This window comes from Carica papaya, chromosome 3, assembly GCF_054855325.1.
Source record: "Carica papaya isolate Zhongbai chromosome 3, ASM5485532v1, whole genome shotgun sequence".
Lineage (NCBI taxonomy): Eukaryota > Viridiplantae > Streptophyta > Magnoliopsida > Brassicales > Caricaceae > Carica > Carica papaya.
The window spans coordinates 8,271,009-8,288,485 of record NC_142311.1 but is presented as its reverse complement, the minus strand read 5'-3'; the positions used below and the strand labels follow the sequence as shown (position 1 = coordinate 8,288,485).

Sequence of the window (17,477 nt, the reverse complement as noted above, 5' to 3'; positions counted from 1 at the left end):
GCCCCCTGAGCTCTCCCGGGTTCACAATGTGTTTCATGTATCTATGCTGCGCAAGTACAATCCGGACCCTTCTCATGTCGTGGCTCATGAACCGCTTTCACTCCGAGAGGACTTGTCTTATGAAGAAGTACCGGTCAGTATCACAGACCGAGAAAGCAGAATACTCCGTAACCGGGAAATATCATTTGTAAAAGTCTTGTGGCAGAACCACACGCCTAGGGAGGCGACTTGGGAGCTGGAATCAGAATTTAGGGCCCAATATCCTCATCTGTTTGATCAAGAGTAATGAGGCAAATTTGGGGACCAAATTTGTTTATGGGGGGGAGAGTTGTAGCACCCGGAAAGGAGGAGGAAAAAAAAAAAAAAAAAAAAAAAAAAAGGGGGGCCACGTCAGCAGCCGCGTCAGCAGCCACGTCAGCAGTCCCGGCCAACCAGGGCCTGCCACGTGGCAAGATCGCGTCACTCCGAAAGGAGCCACGTTGGCGATCCGCGTGGGTGCGATCCGACGGCCCAGATCAATCACGCGATCGGACGGCCCAGATTCAAACGCACGGACGGCCCAGATTCAATCAAAAACGAACGGTCCAGATTAAAACGAAATGAACGGCTGTGATCAAAAGGCAAGGGGTTATAAATAGAACCCCCACACCAGACCACAAACCCTAGCCGCCAGCCGCTCGCCGGAGAAGACGAACCAGAGGCCGACCGCCGCCACCCGCCGCCACTCGCCGCCGCACCGGGGAAATTTCCGACCGCCGATCGAGGTAAATTTCATACCCCCGACTCGTTTTTCCCCACTGATTCCTCCTATGGCCAAATCGAAGCCGAAATCCCGGCCAAACGGCCGGAATACGCGGCCGAAGCCCAGCGGCGCCGCCGCGCCCCCTCTCGGTTTTTGCCTCCGACGAGGCCCTTCCCGGCCTCCGTTCGATGCAATTTTTATATCACCGTGATCACCATTCTTTTCTCTACAGGTTGACCGGAGCCAAATCACCAAAACACGAACCTCGCCGGAGAGCCGCTGCACCCGAGAGCGCCGCCGCCGGTAAGCTCCATTTTTTCGTGATTTTTTGGCCCCCCGAGGGCCCTAGGGTTGTTTTCTGACAAGGACCAATGCGAGTGTGGCCGAATTCGGCCGAAAACGGCCGAAAACAGTCAACCCGAGGCGACTCGCCGCCGCCAGCGGCGGCGCCGTCGCCGGAGCACGGCGGAGCCGCCGTGCCGGAGTTGCGATTTGGGCCGAAAGAGGCCCTGGGCCTAATTTGGATTTTTTTTTGGAACACGTGCAGGTACTGTTAGTGTGTTTCAGTTCCCCGGGAAAAATTCAGGGAAAATTAGGGACGGCCTGCAGGCGCACTGTGAATCGTATTCGGATCTCGAAAACAAGTAAGGACCCCTCACCCTATTTCCTATCACGGTATTAAAGTTCAAAATGATAAAACGGTATTTCTTGAATTAACGCATGTGTGAAATTGCTTAAGGTTGCTAATGGAGCCCGAGTCTAGTGTGATTGATGATTTACTGTTATTTGGCCTGTTTACAGCTTTAAATGCAAAATGAGGTTTGATGTGTTCATTTTACAGATTTGTGTGCATGTACTACGTTTTTATTAATTATGGGTTGAATGACTGAAAAACTGATATTGTATGTTGTCTGTTGGTATGAATTACGATTTGCTTGTTTAAATGTGAATTGATGATGTTGATTGAGGAAAAGGAAAATGAAAGATTGTATAGACTGATAATTGTATTATGGGGGTCAGCCTGACTAGATATCCTGGGAGATGGTGGACGGACCGGGTCCGTAGGGAACCCTACCGGGATTGTGGTCTCACATGCCGGACGGGGTATGGAGATCTTATGGTTTTGGCGCCCATACCGGACGGGGTATGGGGACGGCCCGTTTCACCCTCATACCGGACGGGGTATTGAGGTTTATGGTTTTGGCGCCCATACCGGACGGGGTATGGGGACGGCCCGTTTCACCCTCATACCGGACGGGGTATTGAGGTTCATGGTTTTGGCGCCCATACCGGACGGGGTATGGGGACGGCCCTGGAAACTGATTATGAATGTTAAAGGTTAACGGGTAGCGGAACCCCTATGGACCCCCACGGATACTAGTAGGCTGGTAAATGAGAAAAAAGGATATGTTGTACAATGATTGAATTACAAGAGGCGTGATAAGTGTTATGTTTTACAGCTTAGATTATTCAATGATTATGATGATGTTATTGTTTTTCTCATATTGTTTTCATAAATTCCACCAAGGTAAGTGGATGGTAAAGGTTTTCATGTTAATAAACGAGTTTATTGTAAATTATGCTCCATTGGTCTTTTTGTGGTTTTCTACCCACATTTATCTCCGTGACGGTGAGATATCGTGATGTTCTTACTGGGCTAGTGTAGCTCACTCCTTAATTAACCATTTCAGATCAGGAAGACATGGTTCCCGAGCCCGTTCCGCAGGAGGACGACGAAGGGGATGCCTAGAGACTCTGTAGTCATACGCATAGTTTATTTTCGAGTTTTCTTTCTTAGTTAGTTTAACCTTTTATATTTTAAGTACGTTTGTTTGGTTTTTCGTGTAAGGGATGTTAACTGAAATTTTGATCTCGCTTCCGCATTCGATATATTTAAATACTCATTTCATTTTAATATTTACGGGGTCGTTACAGTTTGTCTTTTAGAATGAATATTCTCATAATTTTATTGGATTTTTTAAATTATTATGTAAGGAATGTAAATCTTAAAATCTATTATTCGTTTTTGCATTTAAAATTATAAATTTATCTCTATTTAAGTAACGAGTTTTTACATAATCACTGTGAATAAATATTAACACTCTGTCATATCTAAATATATTTAGTAGATATTTAATTTATATTTTATTATTATTTTAAATATCATACATATTTTATATATTTTTTAATATAATAGAAATAATATTTGAATTTCTACTATGAATTTAATGTTTGTTGCATTATTTATTAGTATCTTAGCTATTATTCATTATTGATGCTTTCAGTAATGGAGATTATGTTGACTCGCACAAAAACACCTCATTAATTAAAATAATGATGAATAATAATTAATTATAAATAATAAAAACTAATACTTTTTAAAAAATTCAAATAAACGAAGTTATTTTGGAAAAGCCCATTTAAGTATTTATTAGTGCCAAGTATTGCAAATGGTCAAAACTGAAGTCAACGGAGCAATTCCATTTCATTGTATCAGAATTTTAAGGACAATGAAACGACATCGTTTCAGACATTCCAGATCAGAATTTGACCAAGAGCGTGCAATATAGCCGTTAGAGAGAAACACACATCACTTGGCCGTTAAGACTGTGCTCACTCCCAATAATTCAAAATTTCGACCGTTGGAGATCGCAACGTTATACACCCAGTAGCATTTTCTCTTCTCATTGACGCATGCACTCTCTGCATATTCCGACTCTAGATTATAAGATATCTTCGACTACTCTTCTCTTCGTATCTGCTCTCTCTTAAAGCAGTTTACAATTTACACCACGGCGCTGGATGAAAATGGCGGGGTTGACTGAGGAATCAAAAGAAGCCGTGACGATTATCGACGAATCTTATGAGTTCTCTGCGCCGCACTTCTTCGATTTCGTCAAGGGAGAATCTGAGGAAGATATGCACAAAGCGGAGCTCTGGTTCGAGACAGCCCTAAGTTACGCCCCTTCTCGTAAGTTGTCCACTCTTCTTTTGTCATTTTCTCTCGTCTTTCTCTTATTTTCTTCTGTTGTAGTTCTCAATCATCCGGCGTCTGAATCGAGGAATTTTAACTTAATTTCTACTCGATTTTAGATTCGGCTATTTGGATTTTTGCTTTTTAGCTCTCGATTTTATGAATCGTGATATTCATCTTACTTCTTGTGGAATCGGGATACTAGGTTCTCGGAAGTTGCTGAATTTTAGACATTTCCGTTCATTTCCTCCTCTTCTATCCGCATTTCCCCAGTGGCCAAACTTAGGGTTAGGGTTTAGGAACCAAATTGTTCTTTGATTCATAGTCTTGATTATTTTAGGCTAATTTGAGAGAGGATGGGTAAATTTGGCATGCAAAATTTAGGTGTTTAATAATTTAACAATGTGTCATAGAGGGTTTAGCGGTGAAATTAAAGGAAACTGAGGATGAAATCCTACCCTCACTTGTCTTTAGAGTAAAATTTCTTCCTAATTGTGAATGTGAATGTGAATGTTATGGTGGTTTTAGGGCTATCTCTAGGGCAGCCAAACTAGTCTGTGGTATGGGACTCCTAAGCAAGAGAACAAAAACGGTGAAATAAATTGTTGTTTTAGGATGGTTCTCTAGCATAATGCTGATAGAAAATGCTACATTAGGTAGTTATTCCTTTCCTTTCATGCATTTTTAATTTGACAGAGCTTTAAGATTTTCTTGTTTTCATTATTTCATGCAGCTTTTATGCCTAGAATCAAGACTGGTAGGTCCTTTAAGTTGGAGAGCGTGTGCAATTTCAGTGAAGCAGCAGACCAAATGCAGAAGGTAGTTTAGTGTGTACATCCGTTACCCTTGATTTTCAATTTCATGTTTTCCCCGAAAGATTCATTGCATTAATCAAGTGCATATTTAAAACATTATAGACTGCGGAATCATCAGATTCAACATCCTCTAACTGTTCCCCGGAAATTGAGCCCAAACCCGAGCTTGCAACTAGTGAAATCGAAGTGGAACTGATTCCCCATGAGGAAAAGGAAGAAGAAAGCAAGAACCTAGCGGATATGGTCAATGAATTCTGCAACCTTTTCATCTATTTTTTTTTTAATCAACCTTTTGCATCCTCTCAATGATTTAAATCCGTGTCAGATTCGTGCTGATAAAGACATATCTGAAAAGACTGAGGAGACTCCGTGTACTCGAGAAAATGAAAGGTTCGTTATTCTCTGGGTCAAAGCTTTGTCAAATGTTATGACTAAGGATAGGCATGGTCTCATTTCTTTCCCTTTTGATCTGTTGCATCTTGTCCGTTAATAGCATTTCGGTGAAGAAAGCTTCTCTGTCTGTGGAAACTGAATTTGATAATAAAGAAAACATCAACCCTGTTGGGAGTGTTGGGACCGAGGATTGCACTCCTAAACCACTAATGCCATCTAGAAGAGGAAAACAAGTGACTGATTCAAAGCAGCATCATACTACTACAAAGATCGCTAGCATGTTAAGGAACCCGTCAGCAAAGAAGCAAACTAACCCGTTACAGTTATCACACACCAGAGGCATCAAACCAGCTAACGTGAAAAGGTTTCTGATTATCTTTACTGTTCCCCATCCTGTGCTGGATATAGTGTACTTTACGTTGTTGATTGATGATCTAGTTTTGTTGTTTACAGGGATATAAGTGTGAAAAATACTACGGGAACACCCAGTGTAGCTCAAGAAAACCAAGCCATTAAGCGGCAGAAGCTAGAAGGAGGAAAATCTAGACAGGTAGCTTTTTATGTTCCTCCATTTGTTGGTCGTGTTTCTTTCTCAAGTATCTTCTTTTTTTTCTGTTTTTAATTTTATACTGAACTATGTCCTCCTTCTTTTTTGAACTTTCTCTACTTTCAGATCCTTAACGTGAAACCCCATAATTTTCCCCACAAGACAAAATCGGGTCTTATAAGTAGCAGTTCCAACTTGTGTCCTTCAACTGCTCATAAAACCGAGAAAGAGAACAGAAAGGTGTTTTTCTTTTTCTTGCCTTCTAATAGTTAACACGTTGAATTTTTTGGATTTAGCTGCTGACCGTTGGAATGTCTGTTTTGTCTTTTATATCTATAAGGTTTATGTTCGAGAAAATGCAGCACCAGTAGTACCATTTGTTTCGACAGCTGAAATGATTAAGAAATTTCAGTCAAGTACCAGAGATTTATCCCTGCCATTAACCAATACTTCTATTTCACATGTAAGTTCCTATTTCATCTACATTCTCTGTTTTCTGGTGAAATGATTTTGATCTAATTCAGAATGTTGCAAATTGTGTTTTCCCCAGAACAAGCCCAGACTAACATTGACAAGGCCCAAGGAACCGGAACTTGAGACATCTCAGCGAATCCGCTCAGTAAGAGTAAAGAGTAGTGCAGAGCTAGAGGAAGAGATGATGGCTAAGATCCCAAAATTCAAAGCTCGACCACTAAACAAGAAGGTTTGTGCTCTTTTCTTTAGTATTTTCTCTTATTCACTTTCCCGTTTACTTTCTACGAATATGTATTTTAATCGGTATTTATCTTTTTCCTGTTACAGATTCTGGAAGCTCCAACTTTACCTGCATTACAGAGAAGTGCACCCCAGCCTCCAGAATTTCAGGTACGTGAAAATTCTATTGTTTTCCATTACTTCACTGTTATTTTCCCTGTTAATAACGCATGTAGTGTATCAGAATAATTTCTATAGAACTCCCTGTAGAACTTGGATTTCTTAAATTTTTCAGGAATTTCATTTTGAGACGATGGCAAGAGCAAATCAGAATGCGGAAACATCTTCTGTAGCTTCAACAGAAGTCTCTCGGCAGGTACTTGGTCTTTCCATTTTAATTGCCTTGTTCATCTTTGGTATCTCAAATTTAACCACTAACAATATGTTTTTAACATTTTCGGGGGCAGAACAATCAATGGAGGCCTCATCTTACTGAACCTAAAACCCCTACGCTTCAAACATCATTGAGGGCTCGTCCACCCAAGGTCAAGAGCTCTTTAGAACTTGAGCACGAAGAACTTGAGAAAATCCCCAAATTTAAGGCAAGACCTTTGAATAAAAAGGTACACCTCTCCCATTGGAAGAGTGCATTTCAAAGATTTTCCCTTCATTTTTTCTGCTTAAATCGCTTACCTAATTCCTTTTTGGCCCTACTCGTATAATAGATATTTGAAAGTAAAGGAGAGCTAGGGGTCTTCTGTAATGAAAAGAAAGAAGTAACCAAGCCTCAAGAGTTCCATTTCGCAACAAATGAGAGAATTCCATTACCCGCTGCTGTTGTTGATTTGTTTGACAAGGTATCAAATAAGAAAAGCGTGATCAAGAATAAATTTACATAAGAAGTTGCTGCGACGGTTTCTCATAAATTTTTGTTTACTACTTTTCAGCTTTCTTTGAACTCAGAGCCCCATCATGACAATCCCCTACCACCCAGGAACACCAGGCCGAATCCATTCCATCTCCATACAGAAGTATATGTTCTTTATAATTTATTCATTTTGGCTGAAGAAGAGACATGCAGCCATGAAAATTTTCACTAACCCCATCGTCTTTGTGACAAAATCTCAGGAAAGAGGGGCTGAAAAGGAGAAGAAATTTGTGATGGAAGTAATACAGAAGAAGTGGGAGGAAGAAAGAGCCAGGATTCCTAAGGCAAACCCATATCCTTACACTACCGATTTTCCCTTGGTACGTAAAATGTTGGTTTCTTTTTCATTCAAGCTTTTCAAGTAAAAGCCAACCGGTATAGCTTAACACATATAATTCTGAAGCAGATTCCTCCAAGGCCAGAACCCAAGCAATACACAAAACCAGAACCTTTCCAATTGGAGAGCCTTGTGAGGCACGAGGAAGAAATGCAAAGGGAAATGGAAGAGAGGCTGAGGATTGAGAAAGAAGAAGCCAAGAGGAGAACATTCAAAGCACAACCAATCCTAAAAGAGTAAGTAGCACTTGATGGCGGGGGAAAATTGTGACTCTAACTATATATACAACTTGGATTAGTTTTTCATGCTTGTGATTGTAATCATCTCCTGCAGAGACCCAATCCCGGTTCCAGAGAAAGTGCGCAAACCCCTAACTACCGTTCAGGAATTCCATCTCCATGTAAATCATCGAGCTGTGGATAGAGCGGAGTTCGATCAAAGAGTATGTTAATCTCCTGAGCCTCATGGAAGTACCAAGACCCAAGGGTTAGAAATGAATGTTTTGTAAACTAAGGGTTGTATTGACAGGTGAAGGAGAAGGAGATGATGTATAAGAGATACAGAGAGGAGAGTGAGGCTGCAAGAATGGTATGTGTATTAGCAATTAACTATCGTTGTCTGAGCCTGAAATGATAAAATGAATTTGAACTAAAAATGGAACCGGGAATTGGCAGATAGAGGAAGAGAAGGCATTGAAACAGATGAGAAGAACAATGGTGCCCCATGCAAGGCCTGTACCCAGCTTCGATCATCCTTTTTGTCCCCAAAAGTAAGGAGTTATATTTGATAAATATTTGTTTATATTTATGAGAAAAGGCTTATTTATTTTAAAACGGATGTGCAGATCAACAAGAGAAATGACTAAACCAAAGTCACCAAATTTGCGAGTGCTCCGACGAAAAAAAGAAAGGCGAAGAATGGAGGCGACATGTCCCGTTGCTGCAATTTCAAGTCCCGCTACTAACATGAGGTGAGATGGGGCGCAGTGGGGACTGACTGTGACTGGGTTCAAGAACGCTTGAATTGAAACCCCTGTAAATGGACCAGATAAACTTGGATATTCTTTTATTCAACTATATGTGCTGTACTTTTTTCTTTTTTCTTAGTAATTCAATTTTTCAGTGGATATCAAATGTAAAGTTCTGAGAATATAAAAATGCAAAATTGAACAATTTCGTAATTTTTAGTAGGAATAGGTATAACGAGTTAAAATCTAACTTATTTACATTATTTTTTAGATGTAATTGAAAAAAACAAATTTTAGATGTCATCAAACTAAAAAGACTTGTGGATTTATTTATTATATTTTCCACTAAAAAGACTTGTGGATTGTGACATATATCCGCCCATAGAAAATATTTATGTAAATTATGGATTGACATAATAAATCACTATTTTCCACCAAACACATTACAAACATTTCAATGTAAAAAGGAAATAAGAAAAATCCATCTTTCAGGCAAATCAATCTAACAATATCCAGTTTGCGCAAATCTGTAAGAAAAACAAATTAATCTTGCATTTCCAGAAACTGCAGAGCAATCTGCAATTTCAGCATCCACCAATGTATACTACTATCAAATGGACATATTGCAGAGATCTCCAACCCAGCTAGTATATTTTTATGCACAAGCTCTTCATAAATAATGCCGCCACCCTTTCTCTCTAGTTAGTCTGCTTCTGACGGTATGCCAGAATCTGAAGGAGCAAAAAGATTAAATTTTTAGTGACCATCTTAACTAGCAATGCAAATGAAATCATTATCTACATGTTCAGCAGCAAACTAGGGCAGATTATTCTCTTTTGCGTCCCTTCATTTTCGTTGGTAAGCCGATTCAGTGAATCATCAAAAGGAAACAAGAAACTATAAGCCTAGCCAGAATCAGACCCATTAACATCGATACAACAGCATACTCACCAAATGATCCCTACTGGAAGTGCAGGGGACTTTAAGCCTAGCCATGATTTCTTGAGCTTCCAGAATTTGCACCTCCCCCACTGAGTTTGAAGGATCTGTATCGACTTGATTCTCATTGGAAATGGCATCATGCTGCCCTTTTACCATACATATTTCTATATCTTCAGCCTGCAAATCCATCTGGCATGCTACATACTATATACAATATACACCAGAAATTTAGACAAGTACCAGAAAACCGGGGAAAAATGGAAAATGATACCCCGGGTAGAGCGACAGGGGGGCAGATAAAGTACAATGTTAAGAATGAGCAGACTGTAGGCAATAGATAAGAGGAAACTTTGGCAAGCAGAAGTTTGGCACAATGCATCCGGTAACAAAATTTAAAAAAAAATCATTTCAGCTCTTAATTTGGACAGATTGATCCAAAGGCAAACAGCACAACTTTCTCTTCTAGGCAGACTAAAAATAGAAGATTCAGGGGGTAGAATTGGACACATTCAGGTACTTCAATGAACAGCTTGAAAACGAACTAGTTCTTTCCTGTTTTCAGAGATCTCACTACTGCTCTAAAAATCCAAGCTTTTGTGGACTTGGCCAAGATTTTACGCATCCAGTCACTCATCATGAAAAGCATGTTTAAGGTAAAGAATCTTACTTCACATAGCTGCTTGACTGACAAACTGGGTCGACAACAAAGGTATGGCTGCTCCAAATTTGGTGTATTTTGTTTGTCCAGCGAAACGAGCTTGAGATGAACATCTAACTGTAAACCAAGAGTTGAGCTTATATTGCAAAGAGAAGTTGAGCACAAAATCACACAAGCACACAAATATATAATCCTCAGACCAAAAAAAGAGACATTTAGATGAATCTCGTTGCAGCAGTACTGACTGAAAGCTGAAAAAATAATACCAAAATGTTACCATTTTCAAGAATTATTTAGCTACACCAGTTCCAGGTTTTGCTTAATGATACCACCCGTAATGGACCTCATTGTTGCTTAAAACATTATTCTACCATACCTCATCATTGTTTTCTTCTAAGCTTCGGAGATATTCTACCAGCTTATTTAAGCGAGTGCTTCGTGAATTCTTATTATTACAACCACTTGAATTGCCATGTCGTGTGTGACTTCTAGCCCCACCTCTTCCCCAAGCAAGTGTTTCTGGCTTCCAATTCAGTCCAGGAGGAATTCCTTTGCTTGCATGGCAGACTTCTGATTCATTGTCAACACAGTTAACATCATTTGCTGCTGATGAAGAAGGCTGACATGAGCGACTTCCCACACGTCTCTTGCCTCTTCTCTGCCGGGCTTCTGTACCGCGTTCATCAGTAGAAGATGAATCTTTGCCCACATTATCATAATTTTCATCTTCATGGTCCTCAGATGCTTGGCGTTCAGGTCCATGGCAGTTGCGTCTCCTCCATGAAGGACCAGGACCAAGATTACGCTGTGATCTTGACATATATGTGGATGTAGGTACGGTATCTTTTCCCGCTGCACGTTTCTTAGCAAATACTCTTGCTTGTCTTAGAACTATTTGTGCAATAGATGCTTGAATCTGTCCAATAAAGAGTGAGACAATACATCAACTATAAAAGAACGAAGTGTTTTACACGCACCATGCGACCTATTCTAAAACAGTGAGGCCTTGACACTAAGTTGTCAACTCCTTTCAACCAAAAGCTTAAAACTGTTTTTTTTTGCATAATATGTGAAAAAGGCGAGAGGGGTGTTCATGAAGCAGAGGCCAAGTGAAAAAAATTTTAGGTCAAAACCAGGTGATTTATCGCTTGTGTGTCAATGAAAGGGTGGAGGAACCTATTGCTTTCAGAATCAAAAGTTCAAACAGAAAATCAGCAGAAGTAACAGTAAATTCCTAAACCGCAATAACAAGTAAATAACCACGAAGGTGGCCAGTCTGAATGGATGTCATCATATATTTATAATTTTACTGAACTTAGTAACACTAAACTAAGCAGGATGGAATTAAGCACACAGATGCGAACTTCTGTAAATTTGACAATATGCCCCATAAATCTGACCTGCTGATTGCGAGTCCGATCCTCGTCATGAAAAGCCAGCTCCTAAGATCAAATAAAAGGGAAAACAATTCCTGATTTGGAAAAGGACTTCAAAACTAATTAAAAGAATGCAGATTTAGCAAATAACTTTTTACCTCCTCCTCATACTTAGCAATATCAGGATATAAAGCTGCAATAAGAGCATCAAAGTTTGGATCATCTCTCAAAGAACGCCGGCTTGCACAATGTTTGCGACAAGCAGGACATTCATTGTTCCTGCAATTATCAACTAAGTTCAGAGAGAGAGATGATTGGCCATCTCAGGCTAACAGCTGCATGAGCACGTCCAGCATTAAGAAGGTAGCCAATTCACGAAAGAACCTTGAAACTGAATCAGACATAGTAAACCCTGCTTTTTTGAACCCAAATACAGGATTTTGGATAATAGCCTTTATAGTACTACCAAACAGAAGCATGTTGAGGAAAGTATCCAAATTAAAATAACAGTATCTATGCATACCCTAGTCGTATCGATTTGTCAATACAGTCCCTGCAAAAGCGATGCAAGCAGTCCATAACAGTTCTTGTTTTCTTAATGATTCCTGAAAAGGACAAAGGGTTGATTTATAACTTTCTTAGTAGATTGATAACCAGCTTTTATAACATGTGAATCTAGCAGAGAATCAGGATATACTAAGCACAACCAGCCAAAACCTGCTAAAAATAACTAGCACTGTTGAAATTGTTATGAGTAATTTACCTCTGGATTAGAAACCCACAGAACAAAAATGATTAAAATTAAGCCCATTACACCTAAATATACTTGCATCTGGAAATTTCTCGCATATGTAAAGTAAAATCTGCAGATTCATAGGTTTCTCTGCAATTTACATGTTTGCTATATTAATGCATCCAATAAATTATTGTCTCAGAAAAAAAGACGTGTTGCCTTTTAGAAGTTTGAGCCAATTGAAATATAAATAAACTTCTGCTGGAGTTCCAGAAATCTAAACAACTGATCAATGTATAAATGATGGATAGCAAGGTGGCCAGACCCTTTCCACCCTTTCAGCCACCTCTATTGTGTCTCACCATCCTGAAAGCATAAAACCCGTCTAATGTTGCAACCAACAAGACTTTCAACAGTAGAACAAATTTCTAGAAAGATGACAAGAAAACTCGAAAATTCACTTTAAGTTTAACTAATTTTCACTCCAAGAATGAAATAATATAAAGCATAGCAAAACTTCTCCAATATTTTCATGAGAAAAAGATTGTTTGGAAGAATTGAAATAAACTCTTCAGAAATTAGTACTCTTTCAAGGATAGATATATAGAATTTGGACAATTATGTTGATGCTTTACATTTGGAACTTTGACAAACAGAGCAGAGTGCTGAAGCATGAGATTAAGAATGAGTGAATGAGAACCAGTGAGTTGGCTACCATTGGACCTAGCTTCCTAGGTGGACAATTTGTATTATCAGAATGCTCCCTTCTTTAGATGAATATGCCAATTTGCAATATTCCTTATCCAAGCAAAAATAGGTATATAACTCATCTATAGGAGGTATCGAGATCTTTTTTGAGTCCCAAGAGAAATATAAGACAAAGCCTATGTACAAATGAACGAAGGAAGAAGTACAAGTCCAGACACCATAGTACATCTCTTGGGTCATTAAGATAATGTCACTAATTCAAAATCTTAACAGTTACAGTTCAATCACACTGATGTCTTTCCTCGTTTCTATTATGTGCATGCAAAAGTCAAAAGGTATAAATGAAACAAGCTCCATCTTAAACATAAATAAAGCAACAGCCAAGCATCAATAACGACAAAATTTGCCATTTGTGAAATAAATCCAATTTCTTTTTTTCCCAGTTGCTTCAGAATGTGTTCCTAGAAAAAAAATATATTTTATAATACAATAAAGTTCTATTTCTAACAGGTGTATATTCAGATGAAATGGTGAATTCATCACCATGACTCACTTCCGTTACATATATTCAACTTCCTTGCAGCTTACTGCAGCCAAGGTCATACATTTTGTTAAATTCCCGATGTTCATAAAAAAACCTTTGCCTTTTGAGGATGCTACCAGCAGCAGAATGGGAACAAAAGACAAACAAACTGGGATTTCCTTTTGCATGCTAATTCTATAAACAAAATACAAATTTATCAAGATGATAGTGAATAAAACTTAATAAATTGTACATGTAGGTTAATTAAAGAAATTAACTCTGATAAGACAAAAAAACTAGCTAGAGAATTACATCCTTACAAATGTTAGGTAATTTGGGAATCACATATTTGTTAAATGCCCAATTGTTATCAAAAGACTTTTTGCTTGAAAAGCACCAGATAGAAAGGGGGGAAAAAGAGACAGAAGTTGACATTTTACCTTGCATGTTAATTCTATAAACAAAATACAATTCATCCAGATAATATTACTAGCTAACTTAATATATCGTCACCTATTGTTTTTTAAAAAAGAACTTAATATATGGTATATGCAGGTTAAAGAAACTAAACTGTGATCAGACAAAAGGATCAGATCAAACAAGATTCAGATGAAAAAGTACCAAGACAAATTGGGCACTGTACTTCCTTACGAATTTCAGGTAGTTCTACGAGCACATATCTGCAAGAGAAACCACAAATGTAAAAGGAACTTTATAGAGATTAAAAATAGAAGAGCAATGCACCAGCGGGCATAAAAATATTGCTTGGTGAAAATAATACAAAAGTCCTATGAGGATAGGTTTCTAGAAAATGCAGGATAAAAATCAACAAGATGCTGACTGTACTCATAATTTTTTTTTCTGCTATCTTCCTTGACCAAGTTCAGCTAAACTGTAAAGAAGATACTAATTGTAATTGTAATATTTTATTTCTACTAAAACTTTTAATTGATATTAACTTAACAAGAAATCAATATAATATAGGCTACGGTATAAGCTTCAAATTTTTGCACCTAATACATTTTGAGTACAGGAAGTCTTGAGATAATGAATGGACAACTGAAAGCTTGCACACCTAGACTTGCATTTGTTTTCCACAAGACATAATTACTTTAAGAGGAAGGTTTTCTACTGAAAAAATGCAAAAAAAAAGTGAAGTGTCCCCAGAAATATCTCCATGCTGCTTTAAACAGAAACATTCGAAAGAGTAAATATCACATGTTACAATTTATACGAGAAAAAATTCCCAGTAAGAAAGCCAGTTTAAATAAGTCCTTACGTTTTTATTCTAAATTCACGTAGAAATAAAAATCGTTTCTTTAGAGAAAAAGTAATAATCATTTCCTAATAAAGAATATATATTAATTTTGGATTTAGAAACCAGAGAGCAAATGGCCCTAAAAAGAATGCTGTATAGAATCAGAACCAGCAAGACTCATAGCAAATAGAAATAAGGCCATAAGCAGAATGAGATATCAGCAGATCAAACTGGTGCTTCATAGAAACTTAACAAGAACAGAGAAGGTAAAATTGGGTCTAGACTGCAGAGCAGTAACTCATTGTATATGACAGCCAAACCACCTCTACCAAAAGTTCAAGCATTTTGCAAAGGCGAAAAAGACACTATTCCTAAGTATAAAAGAATAACGCGCAGTCAATTTTTTTCTTTATTTCAGAATGGAGATTTTCACCAGCAAAGATACAAAAGAGAAGGGCTTTTTTAAAAAAAAAAAAACAAGAATCTTTTTAATCATTCAAATTATATGTGATTTTCTTGATGTTTGTGAAGCAACTAGATACAATATTTGCTAAAACCCACAAGTGGGATAATAACAACAGAAAGAAAACCCAATCACTAATGAACCATTTGGTATAACCATTAGCAAGACCATATCTTTATCATGTCTTGGACTGTATTGCAGGTTTCTTTCTTTATTTGTCTATCAACTCCATTATTTCAGGATGTTTAGAAGGTAATGGTTGATGGAAGCTGTCATATATTGGCTAGTTGAGACAAAGAAAGGAGAAGGCAGTACAGCCAAGTTCATTCTGTAAACTAGCAGAGAAAATTCATATCAGATTCGACACAAAATTTAACCCGATCAAGAGAAAGGCCATATGAGACAGGCAATATCCAATCTCCACCTACATTTCATATGCTATTATCCACTCAGTCAATGAACTGTTAAAGGATCAATAAACATTACTGACTCTTGATGAGACCTCATTTGTCAGAGAGGAGAACCCATCATACATAAACTTCCAAAGCAAAGCGCTTCATTCAAATTAGTTAAGTAAAATTTGATGTGTAGCTGAAATATTGAAACCAACACAGTCATAAAGATTCATAATGTTTTTCCCCAGTCACTTGACTCAAAAGAACTCTCAGAACTAACATGCATCCTAACATCCACGAGCTAGTAACTAAAGATTCAATGCCATGTTTTCAAATCACAGAAGCAGAGGAACTTCCTGAAAATAAAAGAAATATAATCAATAATCAAGCTATTGATTATTTTGTGGCATTTGCTACAAAAATAACAAAAAGAGCCTTTAGAGGGTTAAATCTCTCTGCTATAGGTTTAAAAAAAATTGGTCTTAGACCAAGTCTTTTGTTTAGTGGAGACCTCATAGATCTTTTATCATAACCTAATTTGTATATATACTTCTCTACAAGAGTCACAGTCTCCTGATGTCTTTCAGACGTCCCCATACAATTTTTTATTATGTGAAGAAAAGAAAAACCATCAAGCTGGAAAATTCTTGCTCATTTTTCAGAGAAAAAAGGAACATCATAAACAAGGCACCAAGGAGGAGCCATCCCTGTACAAAAGGCATTTTACGCATAAGAGGAAGTCAAAATGTTAAGAAGCCTCCCTAGATCTCCGCCATCTAGTTCCTTGGCCATATTATGTTCACAAACAAACAAGTGGACTAAATGGCAGCTGTTCTGCTTATGCTAAAATGACACAGAAAATTTTGCAGCATTCTTCGTATTAAATCAGTAACTAATGGAAAACCACGTTAGCATGAACAATCATATACAAGGTTGAATTTTGGTTAAGTAAAAACAAGAGAGATGCGAACTCGGAGCATGAACAATACATGGATCGCAACATGCAAAGGTAATTCACGCATTATATCAAACCAGCCACAAGGAATATTAAGTCGAAGTAAAGGCAACACCAAATTTCTTATACTTAAAAAATAAGAACACAACACCAATCTCCCACCTCCCACCCCCACCCCCACCCACGCTACAGCTACAGCTACAGCCACGAAAACTTATCAACAGCTAAATCAAAAAAAAATGCTCGTAAAAAATGGAGAAGATGCTCGTGAATATGAAAAATACAGCGAACGCATTGAAAAAAAGAGCAAAACAAACACAAATCAGTGGTAGTACAGTGAGAAATGCAAAAAATAGAACGACCCACAAGAATGAGAGGAAGAGAGAAAGAGAGAGTACTCGGGTTTCTCGTCGGAGTTGGAAGATGGGCTTCCCTCAGAATCTGCGTAGATAAAAGAGAGAAAAAGCAATTGCTTCAATCGATCGTGAACCGAACATCGAAATCAACCTTACACACGTCCAAAAACACACATATGGACGTATATCCATACACACATGTACAGGAAAAAAAGAAAAAGAAAAGAGAAAAAGTTCGCAACCTCCTCCTTCTTCCTCTTTATCTTCTTCATCCTGTTCTACCTGCTCCATGTCTTCATCCTGGTCCGGCTGTTGATCTTCTTCTCGATGTAGGTCATCTTCTTCGTCTCTAGATTGCCTGGCATGGCTCTTGCAGTGATGTTTGGTGGGGTCCTCCCTGTTTGGATTCTCCGGCGGTGAACGCTTCTGTGCAGGCATTGCTACCTTCCCTCGCTGATTTTGAGGCTGATGTTAGAGAGATGAACACTCAGCCTCCGCAGAGAGAAACGAGTAGTAGTGTATGATTTCTCTGCGGTCTTCTTTTTGTGTCTCCTTTTTTTTTTTTTTTTTTTTTTATTCAATTTGTTAAAAGGCAAAAGAGAAAGAGAAGACAAGAGAAAGAATATATAGGCAAATTTTCTTACTCTAGTTTTTCATCTCTTCTCCTTTTCTGAAGCAAATTTACAGCAGTAACTCTTCACCATCACTAAAGTA

At 38.3% G+C, this 17,477-nt stretch overlaps 2 protein-coding genes across 3 annotated transcripts; one reads left to right on the top strand and one right to left on the bottom strand.

The window, feature by feature from the left end:
* Positions 1–3,421: 3,421 nt before the first annotated feature.
* TPX2 (targeting protein for XKLP2) lies at positions 3,422–8,601 on the top strand. The gene is made up of 20 exons (XM_022038554.2): positions 3,422–3,713; positions 4,450–4,535; positions 4,634–4,774; positions 4,857–4,921; positions 5,025–5,288; positions 5,378–5,474; positions 5,598–5,711; positions 5,812–5,934; positions 6,022–6,174; positions 6,273–6,335; positions 6,460–6,540; positions 6,632–6,787; positions 6,890–7,021; positions 7,112–7,195; positions 7,293–7,412; positions 7,499–7,665; positions 7,763–7,871; positions 7,958–8,017; positions 8,104–8,198; positions 8,274–8,601. Exons 1-20 carry the CDS (start codon positions 3,545–3,547, stop codon positions 8,401–8,403), a joined length of 2,409 nt encoding a protein of 802 aa, XP_021894246.1. The 5' UTR covers positions 3,422–3,544; the 3' UTR covers positions 8,404–8,601.
* A 177-nt stretch (positions 8,602–8,778) lies between these two features.
* LOC110811956 (putative E3 ubiquitin-protein ligase RING1a) lies at positions 8,779–17,352 on the bottom strand. Of its 2 annotated transcripts, none has more exons than XM_022038585.2 (10): positions 17,006–17,352; positions 16,806–16,848; positions 13,958–14,016; positions 11,896–11,977; positions 11,531–11,651; positions 11,397–11,438; positions 10,373–10,912; positions 10,006–10,113; positions 9,348–9,542; positions 8,779–9,127 (listed from the first exon to the last, which is right to left on the bottom strand). In XM_022038585.2, the coding sequence occupies exons 1-10, from the start codon at positions 17,199–17,201 to the stop codon at positions 9,095–9,097; spliced, it is 1,419 nt and encodes a 472-aa protein (XP_021894277.1). In that variant the 5' UTR covers positions 17,202–17,352; the 3' UTR covers positions 8,779–9,094. The 2 variants fall into 2 exon arrangements, with proteins under 2 accessions (XP_021894277.1, XP_021894278.1); XM_022038586.2 differs by having other exon boundaries at positions 9,348–9,515.
* Positions 17,353–17,477: the final 125 nt, after the last annotated feature.